Source organism: Chrysemys picta, chromosome 22 (assembly GCF_011386835.1).
Source record: "Chrysemys picta bellii isolate R12L10 chromosome 22, ASM1138683v2, whole genome shotgun sequence".
Classification (NCBI taxonomy): domain Eukaryota; kingdom Metazoa; phylum Chordata; order Testudines; family Emydidae; genus Chrysemys; species Chrysemys picta.
Window position 1 is genome coordinate 8,251,409 of NC_088812.1, and position 27,662 is coordinate 8,279,070.

The following is a 27,662-nucleotide window of genomic DNA, read 5'->3' on the forward strand; positions in this document are numbered from 1 at the left end:
CTCTTCGCTGAGCAGGGAGTTGGGGGGGCTGAAAGGGGAGCTCTGTCCACCAGGCTGGATGCCCGACCCCTTGTGACTCCTCACGCTGCTCCCTTTCTCTTTCCCTTACAGTGGAGGAGTTCCTAGCCAAAGTCAAAGTAGACTTCCTCAAGAAATGGGAGAACCCCGCCCAGGTACTGTGCCCCCAGCCCAGATCACCCCTCACCCCCCCAATCAAGGCCCCTGCAGCCCCAGGCTGATTACTCTGCAATCACCCCCTGGATTTCTTTCCCCATCACTGAGCCACCTTGGCACACTGCCTCCGCTGAGGGTCTGGGGTTATTTTTGCTCCTGGAGGGCAGAGCTGAGTGGACCATGTTCCTCTTCCCCCTCCCCCCCCCCCCCCCACAGTCTGCCCTCTGGTAACTGGAGGGCCAAGAAATCTGTAGGTTCAACTCCTCTCTGCTGGGTGGGGGGATACTAGCCATGTGGGACTTTTTGTGATCTAGCCTGTCTCCCCCTCCCCCTCCTCCTCCCAAGGCCCCAGCGTGGTCGTCCGGCCCAGCTCCAGATTGGCTCTCGGGGGATTGTGTTAACAGGACTCTCTTCAAAGGACCTCCATTTGCTGCCTGCACTTGAGCACAGTACCCCAGTTTGTACGTGCCGGAAAAGCTTTTGGGGTCAGCCCTGGGTCTGTCCCCACTGGAAATCCCGCCTGGGGTGCTTCTGCAGCACTGTCACTTTGCTAGTCCTCCCGCACACCCTGTGTCATTAACTCCATGGCACACATGGGGAAACTGAGGCCCAGAGGGGAAAGGGACTTGGTCAAAGGTATAGGAAGTTGGTGGCAGAGTAGGAAGAGATCTTTTGACTCCCAGTCTTCTACCCTCTGACCACTACACTTCATCCCCCTCCGTACAGACCGAGGGCCAGAACCCAGGAGTCCTGACTCCCATCTCCTCCCCCACCTCTAAGCCACCAGCCCCCACTGAATGGAGCTGGGCAGGTCGCCTGTCTGGAACTGGATTTTGGTTCTGCACAAGGAGCAGGGAATCCCTTGTCTGTGTCTCATTCAAAATGTAGCGGTTTCCTTTGGCGCCCTCTGGTGGTGAAATCTGACATGTACTTCATATCAGTGTTCTCAAGAACACTGTGCTGTGCTAGGGGGTGCGGTGCTAGGGGGTGCGGTGCTAGGGGGTGCGGTGCTGCAGAGAGTGGGGGGTTCAGTTAGAGGCACTCTCCTGTCACAGTCAGTGCTGGCCCTGGAGGGGCTGTCTTTCTGGTGAGCTATAAAAACCGAAGCTCTGACCCCCTCATGGTCATTAAAGACCCATCCAGTCTTGCAGTGCAAATCCTACTATCCCGGGCAGGTTCCTTCCTGATGCCCCCAGGACCAGTCTGGCCCCACATCAGGTTTGTTTTCCCCCCTTCCAGAACACGGCCAGTTTGGATCAGTTTGATCGAATCAAGACCCTGGGCACGGGCTTCTTTGGGAGGGTGATGCTGGTGAAACACAAAGAGACCGGGAATCACTATGCCATGAAGATCATGGATAAAAAGAAGGTGAGATGCCGGGGGCTGCTGCGGAGATCTGCCCTGGGGCCGTGGAATCTCCAGTGCGGGGGAGGGATTTGGGGATGAACCCTGCGTGGGGATGCAGGAGAGGGGAGTGTGCGGGAGGTGCAGAGGGTGCTGCGCCAGCAGAGGAAGATTTGATGTTGCGATTTCCTTTTCTCTCCCAGGTAGTGAAGCTCAAACAAATTGAGCACCCATTGAATAACAAATGGATCCTCCAGGCCATCACGTTTCCATTACTGGTCAAGCTGGAGTATTCCTTCAAGGTAGGTGTCCTTTGCTTGCCAGCCAGCCCAGCCCTGCGCTGTGTGTCTCCTCCCTCCACCCCCCCGACTCCCACAATCCCCTCGATTAGTTTCCTATTTAAAACCAAAGCTGTGCTGAAGGGGTCGAAGGGTACAGTCTGCGTCTCTTGTATCCTGAGAACAAACATTCCTGGCGTGACGTCTGGGATCAGGTTTGGGACTAAGAAAAATCAGATTGGATCATTCCCCTTTTTCAGTCTCTTCTGTTCTGGTTTTGAACAGTGATACTCCTAAAAACCTGGTCAGTTTTGCTTTTGTTTCTAGTCAGTTTCAGTTTCCAGTTCCCTTGTGCTGGCCCTCCGGCATGAGCTCTGGCTTGCGGGGGAATCTCAGAGGAAGTCCTAACTTCACGCAAAATTGGTTTTGTGGAGACTTTGAAACCATCACAATGGAGTTTCTGTGAAAGCTAAAATTCAAGCCCCGGCGATGGGGCTTGGACCCTCTTCTCTGAACCTGTGAGCTACACCCTGTGTTTAGGGGGGAGAGCAAAGATGGTTGTGCCTTCGAGCTCCACAGCCCCCCCTGTGGCTGGCCTGATTAAAGAGGGGCTGGCTCTGAAGGGAGACCTGTCTCCTGTCTGTCAGCCTGAGGTTAATGGGTTGTAGCGACGAAGAGTCATCAGCTCAGAGGAGGCTGCAGGATAAATCGCAGCCCCTGCGGGAGCCTGGAGGCCAGGGTGATGGGCGTGTTAGTGACAGGCAGTGCTGGCAGAGTCGTTTTCTTGAGGCCCCTCATCGTTCTCGGGTTAAATAGTTTTGATCTCTGGTCGCTTGTCTGCAGAACCTTCTACAATAGAAATATCACCACTGCTGCTTGCCGTGTAGCTCTCGGGTGACACAGTAGCAGTGGGGCCAGCAGTGGGGCTTCTGTTACACAGGCTGTCTCGCTAAGCCAGTCAATTCTCCTACGACAGCGTAAAATAAATCCCTCGCAGCTGAATCCGCAGGTGTAAATGTGGGAGAACTTTGTTGAAATCAATGGTTTCAGAGTAGCAGCCGTGTTGGTCTGTATCCGCAAAAAGAAGAACAGGAGGACTTGTGGCACCTTAGAGACTAACAAATTTATTAGAGCATAAGCTTTCGTGGACTACAGCCCACTTCCCAAGATGGGGAGAGCTTAGATACATGCTCAGGGCTGGTCTTCACTGCACGGTTAACTCAGGTGCAGCCCTTAACTCGAGTCGCCTCAGTCCACCCACAAGTCGGCTGGCCCGAGAGAGGCTATGGGCTACAGAGCAAGTTAGCCCAACTCGTCAGCTGCTAAGACAACTGCTCTGTAGGGTAGACACAGGCCAACCTCCCTCGAGTGCCACTAGTCCTCCAACGGCGTCCCACGATTCCCCCCTCCCCTCCAGGTGGCCAGAGAGGACGGACGAGTTCTCCCACAAGTCACTGGGAAAATCCATCCAGCGGCTCAGTTTACTGCAGCTCTAAGAGCTACGGGAGGTACTCCCAGGAGTCCTCATGACGCACACGAGCGGGGATGCAGAAACTCGCGTGTTCGACTGCAGCGGGGCTGCTCGCTCTCGAGCTTGGCCAAATGAACGCTGTCGCAGAGACAGCCCCTCGACAGGTCTGAGCCAGAGCACCCTCCCCATCCCCCAGCACACAGCCGAGCAGTGAGCCCAGCGGGTTTTCCATTACATACAGACGTCCCATCGAGAGCTGGGGAAGGTCCCCATTTAACCCCAGAACAGGGACGATGCAAGCTGCGCAGACCTCCCCACACCCCAGCCTCCTCCAACATGCATCAAACCCTGCAGATTGCAGACCAGCTCCCCTCGAGGGCCCCAAGGCCTCCCCACATGTACCCAGAACACACTTCACTAGGAACGAAGCTTCCCCCACACACCCTGCTCAATCCTTAACGAAAGGCTCAGATGATCCTAGAAATTAGAGTCACTTCGTCCCAGATCTGCCCCCGCATCTGAGCTCCTTGCAAGAGGGGGTGGGGAGAAGAAGGTGATCTGGTGCAAACCAGTTTTGTTTAACTGCTGCAACCATTCCCCCTTTGCTTATGTGCGCTACTTCGTGGTACACCCGAGCAAGATAGGGTAAAAGCATCCTGGGCGCAACCAGGCAGCCATTCGGGAAGTGCCAAAGGCGATCAGGATGTAAAATGCAGCCAGCAATACTCCAAGGATGTTTTTTAGCTTTGGTGTCATCTCCTGGATCTTGGCAAGATTTTTAAGGGAACCTAGTGGAGGTTGTTGCATTAAAACATAATTATATGCAGCCTGAGGGGTAGAAAGGGCCGCAGTTTTGTCTGTTGAATTAGCCAAAGTATTTCCACGTATAACTTTATTATGAGGCGTTTGGTGAGCTGTACATTTAACAACAGCGATAGCTTTGGGCAATAAAAGGGCATTCAAAAGAGCAGATACATACAAACTGTTCTTAATAGGGGAACCGATGGATGTAAGGAAACCCCTGTACTTTTAAAGTAAACGATAATTATGTACCACCCCAAAAGCATAGCGAGAATTTGTATAAATAGTAACAGCTTGATTTTGAGCTAAAATACAGGCTTCTCTGTGTGACCTTGGGCAAATCTCTGTGCCTCAGTTCCCATCTGTACAATGGGCACAACAGCCCTGCTCTGCCATCCAGGGGGTGTTGGGAGAGTAAATGCAGTAAAGATTGTGAGGTGCTCGGACATGACACTGGTGAGGGTCAGATAAGCACCTAGGGACGAGAGTTACTAGTTTACCGGGCTTTGGGGAAATGAAATAGGAACTGCCAGACTGAAAAAGTTCTTTGGGGGCAGGGACTGTCTCTTTGTTCTATGTTTGTACAGCACCTAGCACAATTAGCACCTGATCTATGACTGGGGCTTCTAGCACTACCGTAATACACCTAATAAATAATGTACAGTGTATATCACAATGGGGTCCTAGGCCAAGATTGGGGCTCCTAGGAGCTACCGTAATACTCCTAATAAATAACAATAACGGTCACTCTCAGAGTCCATCTAGTCCCATATTCTGCCTCAGACAGTGGCAGCACTACATGCTGTAGAGGCTCAGGTGGGATAATCTCCCCTCAGGAAAATCTTCTCTTCATCCCTAATAGTGAGGGGTTGTTTTGTGCCCTGATGAGTTTCTCTCTCTTCCAAAACATTTAACATTTGCTGGTCTAACTCTGGATCTCCTTGTTGTCCAGGTAAACAGCCAATTCTCCTTTGAATCTTGGCAAATTCTTGGCCATGGCAGTGTCCTGTGGCAAGGAGTTCCACCGGCTAATCACCCATCATGTGGAAAAAGCATTTCCTTTGCCACTGTTCAATTTCATTCAAAGGGGCCACTTGTGCTGGTAGCCCAACAGGGCAACTAAACGCTCCCCCTCTGTTTTCTCTAGTTGTCCGACTTGATCACAATGTCCCTTCTGGTTTTTATAATCTATGAATCACTTATTCTGTATCCGTATATTTGCCTCCTGTTCGCTTCAATCTCTCTTCATAGGAGAGTTCTTCCAGGCTCTTAATCATTCCCGTCGCCCGTCCCTGAAGCACCCCCATCCATGCACTAGGCCTCATGGTCACGGCTAGTGCATCAACCTCCCCGCTGCTGCCTCTCAGTGACTTGTGTGACAGTGACACCCTCCCCGGAGCTGCCTCCCATGAACCCTGCTGAACAGGGAAAAGGGAAAAGCTCCCCCCGCACACCCCAGAATGTGTCAAATAGTCTTGGCCAAGAAGGAAGTGGAGAGTTTTGTGCTTCCTCCCAGACAGGCCAGTCTGAGGTGACATAACCTGCACCACAGATCAAATGTCCCAAGATATCACACAGAGCCTATCTCGGATCATCCCTGCCCTGCCCCCTTTAAGAGGCTTTAAGATGCCTGTGGACCACTGAGTGCCCAATAACCCGCCACTCCCCTGCTCCCTGGCCCCCTTTTAGCCTTGACTGGAGTAGGGTGCCACCTTTCTAATGGCTGGTAACCGGACCCCTGAGCTCCCGCCTCTTTCCGCAACCCCCCTGCTCCACCTCTCCCCTCCCCACGATCAAAAAGCAGGACTTCAGGGCTTGTCAAATGACACACCAGCTGAAACCTGGACTGTCTGGTTGGCAGCCCTCGATTGGAGTCACTTGGGGCTTTGGCTTATGAGGCAGCCATCTTGGAGAGTCATCCAGAGCCCCGGAGTGAGTTAGGCCCCACCATACGCACCCCAAATACTCACTTCCCTTGCTCCCCAGCCAGCCCTGACGCTCCAGCTCTGTCTTCGGGAAGAAGGCAGGCGGTCAGCGCCGCAACATTGGCTTGGCAGGATCAGCGCGCTGGGCAACGTCTGCAGGGCTCCCATGTCACACTGCAGCACAGCGACCTCGTTCTGGGTCTGGAATAGTCATTTTAGCTGCCCTGGCCTGTCCCTTAGGGTCACCTCGGTGTTGCTGGATCGAGCCTAGAATTATTATTATTTATCATGATTATGGCCGTGCCTGGGAGCCCCAGTCACGGACCAAGACCTGGTGTGCCAGGTGCTGTACAAACACAGAGCAAAGAGAAGTTCCTTGTTCCACAGAGCTCACAATTCAAGTAACCCTAAATAGAACTCTGCCGCTGCGCGTCTGGGCCTGGAGAACTGCCCCAGAGTTCGGGGACAACGTCGGGAGCATTTCCTGCCACTGAACTACTGGGTGACCTGGGGCAAGTCGCTTCCCCCCTCGGGTCTCTATTTCCCCACCCACGCTTTGTCTATTTAGATTATAAACTCTTCAGGGCAGGGACTGTCTCTTACAGTGACGCTGCAGTGCCCAGCACAGTGAGGTCATGATCTTGGTGGGGGTCCATGCAGTGCCCAGAACAATGGGGGGGGGGGAGTTTAACATAGCTTTATATTGCCCCTTTCAACCCGAAGGTCTCAAAGTCCTTAAAACCACGTGCAGAGAAGCCCAAGAATGTGAATGTCTTGGGTTAATGGGGAGCACCCAAAGCCCCCAGATAATTGGTGTGTGTTTGTAGCGCTATACGGTGCCTGAAAGAAGATCTGTGTCCAGTGACTTTAAATGTAGAGTGTTCTCCTTATCTGTCTGCAGAGACAGCTGATGGGCCGCTATTGTTCCGTGTTGCAGTCCAGATGCAGGGTGTTACAGAGGGGCTTTGTGTGTGAGAGACCCTGCGTCTCTGAGTACATGTTCGTCTCGCTTTCATGGAGACTTTACATTGGTTCTTTCTTGCTCTCCGGAATAAAAGCTCCCTGGACAGAGACATTCCTGGTTTTTTCTTTTTGTACTTTGGGAAAGCCGCACATTTGGGGATTGAGGTCAGCTGGTCCAGCAGGCTTTGAGGCTGGGAAAATCCTGGGAAGATCCCCAGCTGCTTCTTATTTTAACCCAGGGCACGGAAACCCCTGGGGTTTAGCACCGAGGGGCCATATTTGCAACCGTGCTGAGCATTCCATGGGAGTGGGAGTCTCCATTGTGCTCAGTGGATGGGGGATCACTCTCCATTGCTCCCAGTTTAACGTTCTCACGGGGCAACGCTGCATTCTCAGAGACTCAGGGAGTTCCCATCCGGGTTCTGTGGGTCCAATCCACCCTCGCTACGGTTCTGTTGCCACCCTTGCAATTGTCCATCTTGTCCGCTGATGTAACACGCCCCTCTCTCCCCTCCCAGGTGATCGAGACCTTGTCGATTCTCTCATGGACTCAGGTAGCTCAAGCCAAAGAGATCATGTAAGTAAGGTTGGCAACGCACCCCAGTTGAGTGCTACAGCAAGGAATTTGAATATGCATATGTGGGGTGGCTTCATTTCTCTTTGGAATGTGCTAGTGGTTGGATTAATAAGCCTGGTAGTTCATTAATATCACGTGGCCTCTCCTTGCTGAGAAGGATCCTAGTTTATGGTCCTAATCAGGCAGCCTACATGGGTCTAGAATCCACCACCCAGGGATTCAGAGTCCCACACTGGGTGATATCGAGGGTAGGAATTTTCCAATAAATCATTTTTTCATCGGAAAATGCTGATTCCTTGACACCAAAACTGACTGTGAAAGTTGGCCAAATTCTTCCTGACTCGGAAGAAAGTTTTGAGATGGTCAGAATGTGTTGTTTGGACATTTTCAAAATGGAAAAATCCCGGTTCTCCAGTTGGAAACAACTTTTCGTTGGGAGATCGAAGCTAATTAGACCGGTAAAAAAAAAAAAAGTTAAAAAAAAAAGAGAATAAATTGGCCGGTCTAAACAGCACATTTGAAATGATTGAAATGAAACATTTCAATGCACCTGAAATGGAAAAAAAAATTACTTTTCTCAATGCAGGACTAGCTTTTTGCCCCCAATTCGATATGGGAAAAATGTTCAACTCTTATATTTGCAGGACAGGAAAACCGTTCCCCATCAAACCCTATCTGAGGGCCTAGTCGTGCCTCCCAGACCTTCCCCTCAATTAGAAGTTATCAGCTGTGGTGGTCATGTGGTTAGCAAATGGCCATCTTGGTTGACTGTGACATCTGTCCAAGTTTGCCCACGGACAGCTTCTTGAGTGACCCCTTCTGGCTGATCAGCTCCATGACAGGGGCAGGGATGCAGGCAGCCCTGTGCCGCTGGGACATGGGGCAGCAAGGGTAAAACGGAGAGGAGAAAAGGCCAGAGAGACGAACCCTCCTGGAGAGGAGACGTTCGCGAACGAGGCTTGCCCTCGTTATAACCTGATCACGAGCCGGCTCTGTCCTCTTTCAGGCCCTTCCCCACCGAGGACAGCGTCGCGGACAACGACGTTTATGGTGACCTTTCGGATCAGATTGAGTAAGTGCCCTCTGTGTCTCCACCAAAAGCCATAGGGGGTGACCTGGAGAGAGCATTGGCTTGGCCCTCAAAAGGGTCCTGTTCCCTGCTTTTCCACTGGGCGCCTCTGCCTCTGTAAAACGGAGACTAGGCTCTTGACTTTGGCTTGCCTGTTTATATTGCAAACTCTTCGGGGCGGGGACTCTCTCATTATGTGTCTGTGCAGTGTCCAACACGGTGCTTAATTTGTCATGAAAAAGGTGCCGGGGCTCAAGCCACTTTTTTACATTCATAACTGATGTGGCAAGTCTGGAGGTGCCGGGGCTCTGAATTGCCAGGCCCGGAGGTGCCAGGGCTACGAACTGCCAAGCCCGGAGGTGCCGGGGCTACGAACTGCCAAGCCCAGAGGTGCCGGGGCTCAGCCCTGGCACAAATTAAACACTGGCCCAGCACAAGGGGGGCCCCAATCTTGGTTGGGGTCTGTGCAGTGCCTGGAATAATGGGGGCCCTGATCTGGCTTGGAGTCTGTGAGGTGTCCGGCACAATGTGGGCTCCCATCTTTTTTGGGGTCCGTGCAGTGCCCAGGACAACAGGCCCTGATCTCAGTCGGGGTCCGTGCAGCGCCCGGCACAATGGGGGCCGTGATCTCAGTCAGGGTCTGTGCAGAGGGTTGCCAACTTTCTAATCGCACAAACCCGAACACCCTTGCCCCACCCCTTCCCCAAGGCCCTGCCCCGTCTCTGAGGCCCCGCCCCCACTCACTGCATTTCCCTCCCCCTCTGTTGCTTGCTGTCCCCCACCTTCACTCACTCACACTCATCTTCACCGGGCTGGGGCAGGGGGTTGGGGTGTGGGAGGGAGTGAGGGCTTCGGCTGGGGGTACAGCTGGGGACGAGGGCTTCGGAGTGTGGGATGGGGCTCCAGGTTGGGGGTTGGGGTGGGGGAGGGAGTACAGGCTGTGGGCTGGGGGTGCGGGCTCCAGGGTGAGGCCAGAAATGAGGGGTTCAGAGTGCAGGAGGGGGCTCTGGGCTGGAGGGTGGGGTGCAGGAGAGGGTGCGGACTCTGGCTGGGAGTGTGGGCTCTGGGGTGGGGCCAGGAATGAGGGGTTTGGTGTGCAGGAGGGGGCTCAGGGCTAGGACAGGGGATTGGGGTGCAGGAGGGGGTGAGGAGTACAGGCTCCGGGAGGTGCTCACCTCAGGCAACTCCCGGAAGCGGCAATATGTCCCTCGGCTCCTAGGCGGAGGTGCGGCCAGGCGGCTTTGCACACTGCCCCTGTCTGCAGGTACTGCTCCCGCAGCTCCCATTGGCCACGGTTCCTGGCCAATGGGATCAGCAGAGCCAGCGCTTGGGGTGGGGGCACTACACTGGCTGACTCTACATCTAGGGGCTGGGGAGCAAGGTAAGGAGCCTGCCAGCCCCGCCAACTGGACTTTTAACGGCCCAGTCAGTGGTGCTGACTGGAGTCGCCAGAGTCCTTTTTGACCAGGTGTTCTGGTCAAAATCCAGACACCTGGCAACCCTAGCAGCATCTGGCACAATCTTAGTCCAGGTCTGTGCAGCGCCTGGCACAACGGGGCCCTGATCTCAGTCCACGTCTGTGCAGCGCCTGGCACAACGGGGCCCTGATCTCAATCCAGGTCTGTGCAGCGCCTGGCACAATGGGGCCCTGATCTCAGTCGGGGTCTGTGCAGTGCCTAGCACAATGGGGCCCTGATCTCAGTCGGGGTCTGTGCAGATATTAATCAGAGGGTGCCGAGGAACCCTTGGGGGAGCTCATCACTTCTGAGAATCAGACCACTTATTTAGGTGCCTAAATATTGAATTTTGGCCCTTGAGTTTGAACATCTGGACTGTTCTGCAAGCTAAGGGGTCAGACCCGGTCCAGGGCACTGAGCTGCCTTCTCGCTCTCAACTCCCCAGTGACACGGTGGAGGAAGATGACGACCTGTACGACTGCGTGGAGAATGAGGAGGCGGAAGGAGATGAAATCTACGAAGACCTGATGAGGTCGGAGCCGGTTGTCATGCCAGTAAGTAAGAGGAAGGATGCGTTGCTGAGACCCTGCTGCTGGAGTGGGCTGTACCCCGAAGGTGGCTCGAGGTATTCGGCATGTGGCGATATCCTAGGACTCCTGGGTTCCATTCTCTGGGGAGGGGAGTGTGAGCTAGTGGTCAAAGCCAGGGGCTGGGAGTCAGGACTCCTGGGTTCTGTTCCCAGCTCTGGTAGAGGAGTAGGATGTAGAGGTTAGAGGAGGAGGGGATGGCAGTCATGACTCCTGGAAGGGGAGTAGGGTCTAGTGGATAGAGGAGAGGGAGTCAGCACTCTTGGGCTTTGTTCCCAGCTTGGGAAGAGAGCTGGAGTCTAGTGGTTAGAGTAGAGGGGGCTTTGAGTCTGGACCCCTGGGTTCGATTACTAGCTTGGGGAGGGTCATGGGGTCTCCAGCTGGGCATCTGGCCCCCGGGGTAAAGGTTACTGAATGTCAAGTATCTGCACTGTGTCTTCCTGCAGCAGAAGATGACAGAGCTGGATAAGCGGAACTGCTGCCTTCAAGAAATCAGACAGACGGAGGAGAAATACACAGACACACTAGAATCCATCTACCAGGTACGGAAGGTGGGCGGCCCACCAGTCCTGCCATCTCTGCTGGCCACTCGGCCAGCTGGGGGTGCGGACCGTTCCCCCGGTGACATAGGCAGAGGTGTGAACAAGGGGCTCATCTCAGTTTGGCTTCCCCTGCCCCCTTAATGGGAGGGCTGCCGTGGGCAGCAGGAGCTGGGAGGACACCCTTGAAAAGGCATGAAAGAGGGTCAGAGCCAATGGCGGCATGGGGCCAAAGGTCGCCGTGGTGCTACTTGGGGTGCAGGCGGTGACTACAGACTGTATAGCCCTTACTAGCCCTTTAGTGGCTGCACCATATGTAGCCGTATAAAAGATTCTACCGCCTAGAGGTCAAGCAACAAAACCACCAACTTTTAGCTCCAGACGCTGCAGGTTCAGTCCCATAATGCTTATTTTTTTCCCCCTTTAACAATGCCATACACACACACACACACACATGATTTGTTATGCAAACCTTAAACCTGGACCATTTGCCTAGAACAGCAAAAAGGCTATTTTATGAATCTGTACTGCCAGGATCATTTCTGGAGGCTTTTGTGTCTTTGGGATAAAGGCTATTCAAGGAACAGCCATAGAAGTGGAGCTGATGTGATGAACCACTGCAGCTGCATAGCTGCAAAGACAATCCACCCGTAGATCTTCTCTCCTGATCTGATGACCCTGACAGCTTTCTGCCTGGGCTGCAGGGAGGATGGATGGAGACCCTATCAAAATTCCCAGCCTGGTCTCATGGCAGCCGCGTTGAGGCTTTAAAAAGCCTGTTGCATCATGGCTGAAATGTAAGATCTGTCCAAGTATGTGTCATAGGTCCCATTCTGCAACAGCCAGCGCGTGACCCTCCGCCTCAGTGGGGATGAACAGCAGAAGCAGATGTTTGGAGGCGTCGTTGGCCGTGGTGGTCTGGAATCTTTACATCTAGGTCTCCAATTCACTGGCAGAGGGCGAGGGAATGAAATCCATCACCATCGATTTTCAGATGAGGAGGGACCATTAGATCGTCTTGTCTGCTCTCCTGCATGACACCAGGCCATCCACTGGTGACCTGTGTTGAGCTCCTAGTCAAACTGGAGCCGGATTTCCAAAGATCTGGGCTCCCACTTAGGCACCAGAATAGGTGGCCAGGTTTTCAGCCGACCTCAGCTCCATTCTCCGCTGAATCTCGGAGGATGAGCTCCCAGACCATGTGTTGTGCCTTCTGCTCTTTACACAAAACAGACGATGAAGGAACCGTGTGGGCATAACCAAATCACCTATTGTGTTCACTGCATATATACAAACACGTAAGGCCCAGCTCCGGCCACGCCGCTTGCTCTGGCTGGTTTCTGATGGCTTCTAAAACACGGAACATAATGTGCACCGTCAGAGGGCTCTCTCAGTATTTAAAGGCATACCACCCCTATTCCTGTACCCCACAGGAAAGTGGGCTGCTTCTGGCAAACTTTTGAAGGGGACAGCAATGCAAGGAGACCCAGAAGGTTGAGGATGACTCCCAAGATTATAAGATGGGAAAGCAGGTTCATGAAGCTTTATGAATATTACAGTAACATCTAGAGACGCTGACCAAGATCAGGGCTTCACTGTGGGGGTGTTGTGCACACAGGAGGCAACACCTGCCCCAAAGGGTTTATAGTCTAAAGGTGGGAGGGGAAACTGAGGCACGGCAAGGAGACGCGATTAGAGCTGGGAATGGAACGCATGTTTACTGAGCTTGGTGCCCTACCCACTAGCCCAGACTGCCACTCCAGGTAAGATGGAGCCAGCTTGCTGACAGAGCCGGCGTGGGAGAGAAAGTTGGCAGGAAGGGGACAATTGTGGTTAAAGTGTGAAACGGCCTAACCGCCATGGGAGAGGGCGTGGCCTGGAGAGGGAGACAGGATGCCCGGGGCGGGGCTGGTGCGACACATGTTGTTTAGGGGTTGGGGACACCAGGATAGTGGGGCAGATGATCAAGGAGGTTGCAGTGCCGAAGACTGAGGTCAAGATGGAGGGTCCCCTGAGGGATTTGAGGTCGGCAAATGGAAGAGGATATGTCCCTTTGCCACTGTCCATTCTTCAAGTGATGGTGCCCTGTTCTGCTTGGTGGTATCCACGTGGGAAGGTTCAACGTAAAACTGGGTAGGAATTTTCAGTTAAGCTTTTTATTTTTTGTCAGAAAAGGCCAGTCGTAACTTTCCATGGGAAAGGATCAGTACTGACAAATTTCTCAGTCGGACAAAATGTTGGGGGGGGGGGGGGGGAATGGTTTTGAAATTCTCAAAATGCTTCGAAATGGAAAATTCCATTTTTTTCCAGCTCAAAATGACTTTTGGTTTCAAAATTTAAGATGATTAGAGTTTAAAAAAATTTAATGGAAATGAAACATTTTGAAATCGTCACAAAGAACTGTTTCGATTACTCTAATGGATTTTTCAGGAATTTTTGGATGAGACTTTTTTGTCAAAATGCCAATCCCTCGAAAGTTTTTGCGGGAAAGGGTTGGCTTTGACGAATTCCTTGGCTCAACAAAATGTTTGAAAAATGTTTATGTTCTCCAGACGCTTGATTTTGACATTTTCTAGATGATTCTGGTTTCCTGGCTCAAAACACCTTTTTTGTTTTGAAATTTACAAGATGGTGGAAGTTGAAATGAAACATTTTGATCAGCCCGCAGAGAGAAAAAATTTGGAAATTCATTCCTTAACATTGCCAAGATTTTTGAGTTTTCACCCAATTCGGCACACGCAAATTGTTTGGAATCTCAATTTTTTTTCACAAGACGGGAAAACCTGTATCCAGCCCGGCTTCGGTTCAGCCTTCAGGCCTTCCAAAAGTAGATCCCCCCTGGGTAGCTTCGACCAGCTACAATGAAGGTCTGAAGCTTAGCTGTTTCAGCAGCACCACATGGGTTTTGCATTCAGAGCACGCGCAGGCCAGGAGTCTGAGCCATCTCTTCTGGGAGCAACTAGAAGACACAAATCTTAGGCCAGTTTTGAAAGTCTCACGGGTTGCATCTAACCACTGAGACCTCACAGTGCTTTGGAGACACATCTCAGTCTATTTCAGTGGTGGTGAATAAAACAGGGCTCAGACTTGGGCCTTATCTATGGTGGGATTTTAAGCCACCGGTGTAGCTACACTGGCGCAGCACAGAGGGGCCTTAAAACGGGTGGAAACAGCCCCCCTGAGAATCTCCCCACAGAGGGGACCAGTGAGGATGAGTTTGACCCCAGTGGCCAGGCAGGGCCTCAGAATGCAGGGATTGGGAAGGGGTTGATAGCCCCCCTAGCCTTTTCGCTGCCCCAGGCAGTCCCCGAGGCACAGCTTCTGAAAGGTATTTTGGCACCCAATTCCTATTGATTTCAGGGAAAGTTTGGAGCTCAAATACCTCTGATGGTCTGGGCCCAAGTCTCTGGGAATGAGGATGTTTCTCCTAGAAGATCTGCTCTAGGAATTACTCTGGGGAAGTTTTATGATCTGTTTTATACAAGACGCCAGATGAATTCCTCCATCGAACTAGTGCCGTCGACATTAGGAGTTAGGTCAGCTTAACTATGCCATTCAGGGGGGTGGATTTTTAACACCCCTGCGCTACGTAGCTGGGTCGACCTAAGCGTTTAGTGTAGACCAGGCCATAGGCTTAGAGTTAGTGAAAATAAAGCCTTATATTTATTACAACTAAGAACACTAAATCTAATCCGACATGGAGCTGGAAGCATTAAAGAAACAGGTTTATGCACAGAAACGGCTCATCTCACCTTATCTGTGTCACTCTGTCTTAAGCTGCTTCTTCATTTGCAAATATTGTGCCATGACCTGGCTGTGTCCAGTGTCATCTCCCAGCACCAACCTTTGCTGCTTGGGTGGCTGGAATGGCTTTCGGGGTCCCGCACCTTCTCTGAGGCATCCCACCCCTCCGGAGCCCACCACCCTCTATCTATGTGGGAAGTTGCTGGGACTCGGGAAGCCAAGCTGAACTCTCTTCAGCCTTGTAGGTTTCCTTCCCCAGAGCTCCACTGACCCTTCTTAAGCCAGGCAAGTCTCCAGGCAAGTCTAGCCAGACCTTCTGTCTGACCCTCCGACTTCCTGTCTCCTGGGACTGCCCTGTCACCATTCCCAGATCCCCCTCTCTTGAGATCTGCTCTCCCCCTAACAAACCCCGCGCAGAGGCTGCCAAGACAGGGACTGAACCAAGGGATCAAGCGGATGAGGGGCTGGCCCATAGCAGGCTATTGTCCTGGGGATTGAATGGTGGGATACGATGCTTTACTGGTGGCCACCAGTCCCAGCACAGAGGAGGCACTGGTGAGGAAAAGGCCTGCCGCCCCTAATTTATTATCATGCATATGTAACGCAGCCGCCCCTGGGCCCCCCGTCAGGGATCAGGGCCCTATGGGGCTACCACAGACACGCGGCCATAAAAGGGAAGTCCTTGTCCCAGTGAGCTCGCAGATTAAGCATCAACTCCTGTTTCCTTTTCAGTTCCTGTGTCTCAAGAACATCTGCACCTTCCTCTCCACCTGCTGCGATAAGTTCGGCCTGCGCAAGGACGAACTCTTTGAAGTCTTCGATCTCTTCGACGTGCGGGATTTCGGGAAGGTCAGCCTTTGATTGGTCGGATTATTGATTGGTTTCTATTTGGTGCCTGTCATTGTGGCATCTGGGCAACTCACGGTCTTTAATACATTTTTTCTCACAACCCCACTGCATGGTAGGGAAGTGCTAATATCCTCATGTTAAGGTGGGGGAAACGGAGGCACAGGGCGGCTAAATGACTTGCCCATGGTTCCCCCAGGGAGTCGGTGGCAGAGCAGGGAATGGCTCCCCAATCTTGTTCTCGACTCTGAGATGGTGTGTGGGGAAATCGAGGCTCAAAGAGGGGAAGTGTCTTGACGAAGGGCCGCACAGAGCATCAGCTGTAAAGCCAAGAATCCTTGCACCTAGTGTCCCTCTCTAACCACTGAACCACACTCACTCTCAGAGCTGGTGATGAACCCACAAGACCTGGCTCCCAGTGCCGCCCCCCCCATAACCACTAGACACCACTCCCTTCCCAGAGCTGGCAATAGAACCCAGGAGTCCTGACTCCCAGCCTCCCTGCTCTAACCACTAGACCCCACTGCCCTCCCCTCCCAGATCTGGAGAAAGAACTCAAGAGCCCTGGCTCCCTGCTCCGAACACTAGCCCCCACCCCTCTCCAAGAGCTGTAGATAGAACCCAGGAGTCCTGACTCCCATCCGCTCCACTCCTTGCTCTAATTGCTGTTTAGACAGTGTACAGTATAACCATTGCCCATATCTGAATATAGGGGCACTTTGTGTGTTTAGCGTGCCATAGTGAGACCCAGTGCTCCATTCTTGCCTCTCCCCCATCCACCCACACCAGAGAAATGGAACCTGGTTTTGGTTTTTTCAGTTTCTTTTTACACCTGAGGTTTCTCAAATAGTTTCAGAAAGAGTCAGACTCCTCCCAAACCCAGCTCCCCTGCCCCCTAACCCCAGCCTCAATGAGTCACCGCTAGCACTTAGCAGGTGCCGTAATGAGTGGTTAAATAGCGTGGTTTGAGAAGCCGTGAACCGATTTGGTGAAAAATATCAAGAGGGATCGAAACAGACCCATTTGCACAAAAATATTTGTGATTTTTTGGGGGGTGACTTTTTGTGTGTGAAAATGTTGGTGGAAACTTTAGTGACCAATTGTGCGACAGTGCTGAAAATTGTCATGAAAATATTAGTGAAGGTTTTCTTGAAAACTTTAGTGGTTTTTATGTATGAAAACATTAGTGAACTTTTGGGTGGCGATACTGGTGGAAAATTGTGTGGCAATATTAGTGAAAATATTCAGGACACTTTTAGTTATTTTTTGGGGGGGAGAGGGGGAGATTTGGGAAAATGCACAAAGATTTTGGGGAAAATATTAATGAAAATCTTCAAGAAATACTAGTGAGTTAGGGGGACAATATTTGCAAAAAAACAAAAAAAAAGTGAAAATATTGATGAATTTGGGGGTGAACATTTTTACCAAAATTGTTATTGACATTTTTTTTTCAAAATGATTGTCCAACTTTTTATTGAACTTTTCCCCTTTTCTGAAAAAATACTATTAAAATGATAAACAAAAGATCTGGAATCCCCCCCCCCCAAATGGAGTATTATTATTGTTTTTAAATCTCGTGATGGTGACTGTTCTGGAGCCCGGTTCCCGATTTTTGAATGCTTGGGGCTGGCCATACTGAATTTATCATTGCAGCCAAGGCCATTGCAAGCCTGGGACATTCAAGGAGTCTTCAAGGAGAGCCGCTGGCCTCCCAGAGCAGTACGATCTAGTGGCTAGAGCAGTGGACTAACCCTCATGAGATGTGGGTTCTATTCCTGACTCTGCTATTGTGAGACCTTGAAGATGCTACAATTGCTCTTGCATCTGAAGAAGTGAGGTTCTTACCCACGAAAGCTTATGCGCCCAATACTTCTGTTAGTCTTAAAGGTGCCACAGGACCCTCTGTTGCTTTTTACAATTGCTCTGTGCCTCAGTTTCCCCAACTAAAAAATGGAGTTAATGGCTCACGGTTGTAAAGTGCTTTGAGTACGTATTTGTTGGACAATAAATCTGCTCCCTTTAGGGTAGGGGTTCTCACAACAATTGTTTGGTGGCATCAGAGTGTGGCCACCAACTCTCACTGCTGGCTTCACTGACACTTTTTCCCTAAAATACTTAATTAACTTTAGGAAAAACAATTCAATATGCACACAGTCACATCCAGATCACTGTCATTTATATTTGTACGGGTTTTTGGCAGACTCAATAGCAAAAATAATGCTGCCTCCCGCTTTGGCCCCTCATCCAGGGCTTAATGGGTCCTGGGGCTTGCTGTGAAAAGTGATCCTTGTATATTTGTTAATATCACCGCACACTTAGTAGCCACCGGGGAGGCTATGGAAAGTGGTAAGTGATATTAACAAACATACAACTGTCACTTTTCACAGATAGCTAGTAAGTCTGCTGTGAAAAGTGATACTTGCATGTTTGTTAATATCACTTTTCTCAGCAAGCCGCAGGACCCATTAAGCTCTGCATGGGGAGGGGGGATTGAAAGGGGAGGCAGTGGGGGCCTGGGGCAATGGGGGAATGGATGCGAAGCCAGGAAGGCAGCCGGGTCCGGGGGAGGTGTGTGGGGGGGAAGGGATGATGAGCCCCACTGTCGTGTGACCAGAGCCTGGAGCTGGGTGCTGGAGCCCAGGGGTGTGTAGCTGGAGTCAGGATTCAGCGCCCGCCGCTGCGTGGCTGGAGCCAGCGCTCACTGCTGCATGGCCAGGGCCAGGGGTTAGCAGCACCCGGAGCCAGCTCCCACCACCGCGTGGCCAGAGCCCTGGAACAGAGCTGTGGGTCGGCGCCTAGGGCAAGGGATCAGCGCCAGGGGCTGGGGCCACATGGCTGGAGCTGTGGGTTGGCATCTGCTGCCGTGCAGCTGGGGAAGGGGATCAGTGCCAGGGGCTAGGGCCGCGTGGCGGGAGCCCGGGGCCAGCGCCCACCACTGCACCGGCGGAAGTGGGGGCCAGAGGTCGACTGAAGCTCTGGAGCTGGGGGTCGGCACCTGCTGCCCTGTGCCCAGAGTCCCGCAGTTGGAAGCCAGTGCTGTGCGGTTGGGGCTGGGGGTCGGTGCCTGTGGCCAGCGCCTGCCACTGTGCGGCTGGAGTCTGGGACTGGAACAAGGGGCCAGCACCTGTTGCCACCCAGCTGAAACCAGGGGCCGGAGGCTGAAGCCCTGCAACTGGAGGCCAGGGTCGCGTGGCCAGAGCCGGGAGGCTCAGTACCCGCTGCCCTGCGGTCGGAGCCCGGGGCCGCATTGATCCTGGAGTCCCACCGCTGGAGCCTGACGCCCAACCCCCTCCCCGCAACGTGGATAAGAACTCACCTTGCTCCTGCAGTGTTGTGCCCCACCTCTCTCCAGAGGCTGTGCAGGGCAGCGCATCCAGGAGCAACAAAGGGGGGGAGCGTGATGCTTTGCCCCCCGCCCAGGAGAGTGTCATGGCTGCACGTAAAGCTGCTGGTGGCCACATGCGGCCATGGTGGCCACATTTGAGAAACGTTGCTTTAGGGAGTGTCCACCTTTCTCCAAGAAGAGCTGACTTGCTAGCCCTCCTGACCCCACTGGGTATGTCTACATTGCACATGAAGGCCAGGTCTGTGAGACCCAGGCTCATGGACTCAGTGTTTCCCAGCTTGACTGTCCACACTGCATGGTAAGCCAGTTGCTGGACCCGGCTCGCACTGCACGACGCTGGCTTTCCGACTCGGATCTGTGGCTTGAGCTGCGTCCACATTGTAAAATGACAGGGCTTGGACCCAAGTCACTGCAGGGTTCTGACCCCCTAAAAGGGGTCTAGGTGCGGAGTGCTTGCTGACCCGAATCAGACTGATCTGTGTGTAGACGAAAGGGGGGCTTGGGCTCAAACCTGAATCAGCGCCCAGGCTTGGGGTACGTCTACACTGCGATTATAAAACCCAGGGCAGCAAGGCTCAGAGTCTGGCCCAGCTGAGTCGGGCTGCGGGGCTAGAAACAGCAGTGTAGACACTCAAGCTGGACCCTGGGCTCGGAGACCCACCCCCAACCCGAGCTCAAACATCTACACTGCAATTTGACAGCCCTGCAATCCCAAGTCAGCTGACCTGGGCCAGCCACGGCCGTGCCATGGGTCTTTGACTGCAGTGTAGACATACCAGAATGTACAGTGTAGACAACATACAGATGCAGAAGAAAAATACCGTCTATTAAAGGGCTCTTTAGTCAAATGAAGAAAGGGTCAGCAAAAACCAGCGGCTGGAAGGGAAAAGCCAGACTCATTCAAATGAGAAACAAGGCACCAATTTTAAACCGTGTGTGTGGGGTCATCATTGACAGAAACTCCCCAGGGAAGTGGTGGATTCTCCATCTCTTGAGGTTTTCAGATACAGCCTTTCTGGAAGATGTTTTAGCCAAACGCAAGTGGTTGGGCTCAAGATGGGGGGTGACGGGGGGAAATTCTCCAGCCTGAGCTCTACGGGAGCTTCGATTTGATGCTCGAATGGTCTCGTCTAGCCCCAAAATCTGTGGATCTGCGAAGGCCGCGTTCTCACTGCACGCAAGACGCGCCTGCTGTGTCTCTGGCGCTGCAGCCCGTGTGTGGTTTTTCTTTTAGATCTCGCATCCTGTCGAGGTTGGGCTGCTCGCTCAGTTTCTGTTCTGCTGGGGCGTGGAAGAGGAGCTGGGGCCGGCAGCTTTCTCTGGCTTTCACAGAGCTGAATGGTTGGGTGCGTGTGTCACGTACTGGCCGTGTACTGTGATGCTGCTGCACGTCATGGGGGACGGGGGCTTCACGGTGACAGGGGTGGAGGCGCAAAGTTAGACCCCTGGTGCTTCAGATCTGAGACTCGGGGATGGGATGGTGCAATGGTTAGAGCACTTACTGACCAGCTGGGTGCAAGGCCCTGCTTTGCTACAGGCTTCCAGCGTGGCCTTGGGCAGATCTCCCTGCGCATCTGCTCTCCTAGCTATCAGATGGGGATCAAAGTACTGCCTTATCTCCCAGGATTGTGTGAGGATAAATACAGATTAAAGAGAGTCAGGTGCGCTCAGATATTGTGATATTTGGGGCCATAAAAGTCTGATAGTATGAGGCAGTGTGGTCTAGTGGTTAGACCACTGAACTGGGAGATGTGTGTTCTAGCGCTAGCTTTGCCGGTGACTGTGGGCAAATCATGTTGCCGCCCCGTGCCTCAGTTTTCCCCTCTGTAAAATGGGGATAACAAACCTCGCTTCCTTTGCAAAGTGCTTTGAGCTGAAAAGCGCTAGAGGATACTATTATTGCCATAGGTCATCCTCTGGCTCTGACACCTGCGAAGCGGCAGAAACGCCATTTGCTGTTGGCAGTATAGGGCCTATGATGACACACACACAGTTGACCCAGTTCTGATTCCATCCAGGAGGGGGCTGGGGTGCTCAGAGTGTGTTACGTGTCCCCCGTTCTGTGCCTGAGCCACAGAGACGGTGGGTTGGTTAGAGCTGCAATGAAGCCGCTTCTGTAGCGGAAGCTGGAGAGACTCATGCTGAAAGATGTGGGGATCCCCGGGTTCAGTGTCCCCTTCCTCCTCCAGGGTGGTGGACGACGAGAGGTTACCATGCTCATCGGGGTGTCTCATGAGCGGTTGGGCTTCGGGTTTGGCTTCTGGCAGATCCATCAATGGCTGGGCCAAAGGAATCCCCTCGGCTGCTCCCTCATCCTGTTCAGAACTGTCGCTGCTGTAACATTTTCTCCACACAAGTCCAAAGGTCCTCGGGGTTAAAACAAAGTTCAAAGTTCTCACGGGGTTGGCAAAGGAGTCCATGTTTCCTCTCAGCCTTTCCACGATTTCTAAAACACGTCTTCTTGGTAAGAGATGGCCTCCTCTGCCCAGCGCTGGGACTTATGGGGTGATGATGCTGCATTCTGATTGGCAGAGGGCATTGGGAGGAGTTCTTAGAGGGGTCACACGACCCTCTTCTGGGTGGTTCACCCCATCCCAGAACCTGCCCTATTTTGGTCAAATCTCCTTTCGGAGCAATCCTCTGCAGCTGAAACCCATCGCGATTGGTAGAGGGTGGTGGGAGGAGTTCTTAGAAGGGTCACACGAAGCACTTCTGGACTGGTCACCCCACCCCAGAATTCCTCCCAATTGGTCAAATCTCCTCTTGGGGTGGTCCCCAGTGGCTGAAACCCCTCCTGATTGGTAGAGGGCAGTGGTAGGAGTTCTTAGAGGGGTCACATGACACACCTTGCTTCTGGTCATGTGTCCACCTTGACCCCAGAAGTAATACCCCCATGGGGTGGGACTTCCAATGACCGGTGGGCAGGGCTTATTGGGTTAAGGTGTGGGGTTAATGTTTGATTGACAGTAGGGCCTTTATACTACTCACTCCCGCTACCCAAAATTGGAAGAAGACAGAGGCAACTATAATACTGGGCCGTATTAGCCGTTGTACTACTGCTCAGATGCTGTAAGTGAGAGAAGGATGAGGCCCTGTAAAGTAGCCTGGGTTGATTTTTATTACTCAAAGTGTTTTTATTACACATCAGGACATCTAGTCATTCTGATGGACATGTAGCCTCTGGACAAGCTCAGTGATAAGCATGTACATGATACTGTTTGCTCCGGGGTCATTACTGTAGTAACAGCCAAGTACTGGCCCAGATCCTCAAATACACCTGAGCTCTAGACTCTGGGTTGTTCTAAATTATGCTGTCTTGAAACAGCCATTGCTGCACTGGAGATTGCTGTAGCGCAACGCACACTGTGTGTGCCATCTTCTGTTTCCAGCTCACACCCCATATACTTGGGTGGGAAGCTAGGAATTGGTGACATTCAGCCAGCTACACTGGCAGTACACTATATATGATAGTTCTCTGTGTTAGGGATTTGCACATGCTGGGGAAATCCTAGCTGCCTCTTAGGGCAGCTTTATGGCTACTTTGTCCTGCTCCACTGCAACATAGGGCAGCAAAAAGGTGATTTTACAACTGACCCCACCCCTATTTATGCACCTACATGTGATTGTTAGGAGTCAAAGTTTAGGTATCCAGGTTTGGAAAATCCAGTCACCTGGCATAAAGTTGTCTGATGTCAACCGAAGGACAAATATGCCTTTAAACATCATTCCCCTTGGTTTTCAAATATCTATTTTAAACACCACAATGCTGATAGAGATTTAATCAGCACGGCTGCAGGTGGCTATAATGAGTATTTAGGCATCTAACTGCAGCTTTTAGTGCTTAACTTTAGCCACCCAAGGCCTTTGTATTTCTTTGCCCAATCCTATGAGTTGCTGAGTGTTCTCAAACTCCCACTGATGTTATTGGGAGATAAGGATGCTCTGCCCTTCAGAGAAGGCGCTCAGCAGATAGAACTCATCCTCCAAAGTTAGCTACTATGATCCTTCACCTCATAGAAAAAGGTCACTGAATGGTCAGGCTTCTAGTCTCCATCACCACCTCGTTCTCCAGTTTACTGTCCCCCTGGGTTCAGGGCCTGTGAGGATTACCAGGCAGAAGTTAGCAGAGGAGGGCGAAAGGCAGAGGGAGTCTGGGATGTTATTGCTTATAGCTCTCAATGGGGAGACAATGTTCCTGTAAGAGTTGAATATTGGAAGGAAATCAATAGAGACCCCTGCTGAATTGACCCATTCTGCTCATTCAAGAGCGACTATATTAAGTAATATGGGTTCCCCTAATCTTGTAGTGTTTCCTGTGTTGGTGTTTGCTTTCTATACCATATCCAGCAGCTTATTCCCGGTCCATGTTATCATATTGGTATTCCCTAGTATTCTCCACTCTGTTTATGTGTATTAAGGGGCACTGGACAAATACTCATGACTCTTCACATTTCTTTTTCAGGTGCTGGCCAAGTATCTCACAAACAACGTCATATGTAAATAACCCAGCTCCAGATTTTGGATTGACTGTACACACATTGGATTGACTGTACACACTGTACACACATTGACTGTACACACACACTAAACTGTTTGAAGAATCTGTTTCAATTGCTCAGAGGCCTGATTTCTTCTTCCAGAGAAATTTGGGCTTCCTGCATGTCCACTGTAACCATGATGTGGGGGCTTCCTCCCTTACCCTTTCTCTGCAGAGATGGAAGAAGACCTCAGTTCAGTGCCTCTCTGAGGTTTCTAACCACTCTTCCAGGATCCCCACTGTGACGAAATGGGGGAATTTTCTTATATTTTTGTGGTTTTCCAATGATTTGCATGCAGAAGGAGTGGGACTCAGTGCCCCTGAGTGTTACTGGTTTAACGAGGTGAGGGGAGAGGGAGTTTGTTGTTACAGAGGACCGGAGAGGGAACTTGGGACCCCAGCCGATAGCCTGGAGGATGGACACCCCAGCGACCGCTGACCTGATGACCCAGAGACCCAGCTCAGGAGTCACAGCCGGTTCTAGCCAGTGGGAGGACAATGGGCTGTGAAGAGAGGACCCCATGACCCAACCAACCAGTTCCAGCCAGAGGAGGGCAGAGAGGAAAGGAGGCCCAGACGACCCTGTTTACCTGGAGAGAAGACAATGGACAGAGGGGGACTTGGGGCCGGTGATCTCAGATGCAGCTGGGAAGCAGGGGGGACTCTGGGCTGGAGAGGAGGGGCAGGCAGAGCCCACCTGGATGCAAGGAGACTGGGATGTACTGGGCTGAGGAGGTCAGGCCTGAGGCCCTGAGTGTTTCCTGTGTTGTGTTCAATGCTCAATAAACCCCTCCTGTTTTACGCTGGCTGAGAGTCACTCCGGTCTAGAGAACAGGGTTGCGTCATCCCCTTCAGGGGGGGTCCAGAGCGAGTGGACTCCCTGAGAGGGCCCACGGCGAGAGACAGACGTGCTAAGGCTCAGAGAGGTGCGGCTCCAGGAGGTGGAGGGGCCTAACCCCGAGAGAGACTGAACCCCCGAGAAGGGCTGTCTCACTGAAAGGGGTTCCCCCCCCCCCACCCCTACGGACTGCACAGGGCCACGGGTGGGCACGAACTGTGAGTCCGTGACACCCACAAAGCTAGATCTAATCCCTGTAGTTAGTGATCTGGGGTCTGGTTCTTAATCATATTCTCATCTTTGTTTTTCTGGGAATTCAGTGTTGCTGATGAATTCTGGGTTGTAAGTGGAATGAACTGTGTTCTGGTGAGTTATCCTCCCTCCTGTCTAGTCTATTCCTGGGTCAGAAGGCTATCTGTGAACTGCGTCTGTTTACTTACAGACTTAGGATAGGTGCCTGTAATAGTATGTGAGGGAAGGCATCTCTGCTTTTCTAAGCCAAATCCCTGTTTGTGTACTGCAAGACTTTATCCGAGAGGAACCATTGGATTCCCTGGCTTCCCCCACTGCACTACAAGGGAACGACTGTCATTGGGTATCTCTGATAGGGTATGTCCTGCTGTGCTCACTGGTCTTGTGACTTCTCCGTATCAGGGACCATTTTGTTAATAATTCATATTGGACTAGAGCTGGGTGAACGCTGCAGGGTCAGTTCGCTGTGGGGCTCACCAGTTAAACTCCACAGTTCAGAGAATCCTAGAAATGTAGGGCTGGAAGGGTCCTAGAAAGATGCCGTCTGGCACTATACTTAGACCGTCCCTGACAGCTCTTTGTCTAATGGGTTCTTAAAAACCTCCAATGATGGGGATTCCACAACCTCCCTTTGAGGCTATTCCAGAGCTTATCTATCTTTATAGTTGGAAAGCTGATTCCTACTTCTCCCACTTCTAGTGCACATGGAGAACAGTTGATCAGAGTCCTCTTTGTAACAGTCCTTAACATATTTGAACACGGTTTGAACATATTTGAGGTTTGGCTAAGATAAAGAGGCCCCTGGAGGAGGGAAAGCAGGTTACAGGGGTATGTGTGCAGCTTTCTTGGGGTGCCCAGGCTCTGAGTCACCTTCTTACCCATCTGGCGAGAGGAAGATTTTCTCAGGGAGCTGATATCCAGTCAAGCATAACATCACCGGTCTGTTAGCCATCCTACCAATCTCCACAGAGCTCTGCCAGCCCTTGCTCTGCCTTGCATGGTAACAGTAGTTGCACCGCAGCCCCCAAGCCCCTCTGAAAGTGTCCCCCAGTAGCATCGGGTTACTGTCACAGGACACTCACAGAAATTACCAGGGAACAGAATCCAAACAGCTTATTGGTACAGCTCAGGATCAGACCTTTTATAACATCGCAGCAATGAGATATATGTATAGTGGAACAATCCTAAATTTATTATCAAAGATTAAGATTTAAGAGGTACTGAGTCAGGCTAATGGAAACAGAACTGGTTACATATAAAATGAAAATCATAACATGCTTCTTAGAGTCTAAATTTAACATTAACAGGCTAAAATAAATGATTACAGCATTTTTTCACCTAAAGCAATCTCCCAGCAACATTAACCAACATGGGATCCAACTTTCCTGAGGAAGGAAAAAGGCTTTTTGCATGCTGTTACCAGATATGCCCGTTACTTTGGGGTAGGCTCATTGATTAGGGTTACTCTTCTGGGGGAGGGGGGTCTGTAATTCTATCAATGTGCTGCTTGTGTCACTTGTGGGTTCATATGGAGCTCTACTTCCTTCTGCAAGTCCCCTCCCAATGGAGCTACCCTGCAGGACCTAGGTTCCCCAGGGCTGGGTTCCTCCAGCCCTAGAACTAGAGCGTCCCCTACCACATTGGCTGGGAGAGTGCATGCAATGAGCCAGCCAGCTGAGCCAGTGTCTCCCCAAGGGAGAGCGTCCCCTACCACCTAGGCTGGGAGAGCACATGCAATGAGCGGCGGAGTCTGACAGCCCCAGCTGGCACCCACCCTGGGCTGGGACGCCCCCATCCCCAGAGCACCCGGGCTGCTCTCAATCCAACACCTGCAGCGAGGAAATGTGGGTTCTGCTCCCAGCTTGCCACCAAAATTCTGATGTGACCTTGGGGAAATTCCCGGCCAACACAGCCAGCTGGCCCACCATCTCCCCAGGCTGCGGCAGAAAGAGGCACACATCCTCCGCCTTGTCAATCATGCGCTGGTAGACGTGTAGGCAGCCCCACAGCATGAAGTGAAGGCTGACGTCCTGTTGGGGGGTGGGGGTGGAGGATAGAGAGGAACGTCAGCCCCAGCACCAGGGTGAGGGGCAGGCCTGCCCCCAAGGTGCGCACCCACAGATAGGCAGCCAGGAGACCTGGGGGACAGCCTACAGCTCCGGCTGAGCCCGAACTCTCTGGAGCACCCCACTAACCTCGGCAGAGCCACAGCCCAGCATAAATTCCCCCAGCTCCATGGGAACCAACCCCTCCCGCTTCCAGCTGTGCAGGGGTTTAGACTCATAGACTCATAGACTCTAAGGTCAGAAGGGACCATTATGATCATCTAGTCTGACCTCCCGCATGATGTGGGCCACAAAACCTGACCCACCCACTCCTGGAAGAATTCTCTCCCTTGACTTAGCTGTTGAACTCCCCAAATCATTATTTAAAGACTTCTAGTCGCTCAGAATCCTCTAGCAAGCGACCCCTGCCCCATGCTGCGGAGGAAGGCGAAAAACCTCCAGGGCCTCTGCCAATCTACCCTGGAGGAAAATTCCTTCCCGACCCCAAATTTAATGTTTCCTAGGCCTGAGGCCCAGCACCCGGGGGGGGGGGGGGGGGGGGGGGGGGGGGGGGGGGGGGGGGACGGACGAATGGGGGGGTGCTGCTAGCAAGACACGCTAGTCCCTGAGCTCCCAGAGTCCTGGTTGCCTGCTAGTCAAGGGCTGAGGGGTAGTGCTTGTACTGCCCCCACCCCAGCTGCTTTTCCTATGGCAATCTCCCTAGAGCAAAGGAGAAATGTCCTCTTCTCTTGGAATCAGTCCCGGCAGGAATTCCACCCACCCTGGCCTCAACTGAGCTACTTTCTTTGCCGAGGATCAGCAACCCTTTTGAAGCCCTTGGTATGCGGGTGTAGGTGGGGGCAGAGGCT

The 27,662-nt window shown here is 52.2% G+C and overlaps 1 protein-coding gene across 2 annotated transcripts; it reads left to right on the forward strand.

Moving 5' to 3' along the window:
* Positions 1-24,390, forward strand: LOC101943008 (proto-oncogene vav-like). Of its 2 annotated transcripts, none has more exons than XM_065576571.1 (9): positions 1-173; positions 1,414-1,542; positions 1,722-1,820; positions 7,475-7,533; positions 8,540-8,605; positions 10,505-10,613; positions 11,096-11,188; positions 15,662-15,778; positions 23,584-24,390. In XM_065576571.1, the coding sequence occupies exons 2-9, from the start codon at positions 1,480-1,482 to the stop codon at positions 23,623-23,625; spliced, it is 648 nt and encodes a 215-aa protein (XP_065432643.1). In that variant the 5' UTR covers positions 1-173; positions 1,414-1,479; the 3' UTR covers positions 23,626-24,390. The 2 variants fall into 2 exon arrangements, with proteins under 2 accessions (XP_065432643.1, XP_065432642.1); XM_065576570.1 differs by having other exon boundaries at positions 11,093-11,188; positions 23,584-24,377.
* The last annotated feature ends 3,272 nt before the right edge of the window (positions 24,391-27,662 follow it).

What these genes read in the sequence shown, in the direction of transcription:
- LOC101943008 (XM_065576570.1), top strand. Translation starts at nt 1,480, where the DNA reads ATGCTGGTGAAACACAAAGAGACCGGGAATCACTATGCCATGAAGATC. An exon ending in AGATCATGGATAAAAAGAAG is followed by an intron (nt 1,543 to 1,721) that starts GTGAGATGCCGG and finishes TTTCTCTCCCAG; the next exon opens with GTAGTGAAGCTCAAACAAAT. An exon ending in GACCTTTCGGATCAGATTGA is followed by an intron (nt 8,606 to 10,504) that starts GTAAGTGCCCTC and finishes TCAACTCCCCAG; the next exon opens with TGACACGGTGGAGGAAGATG.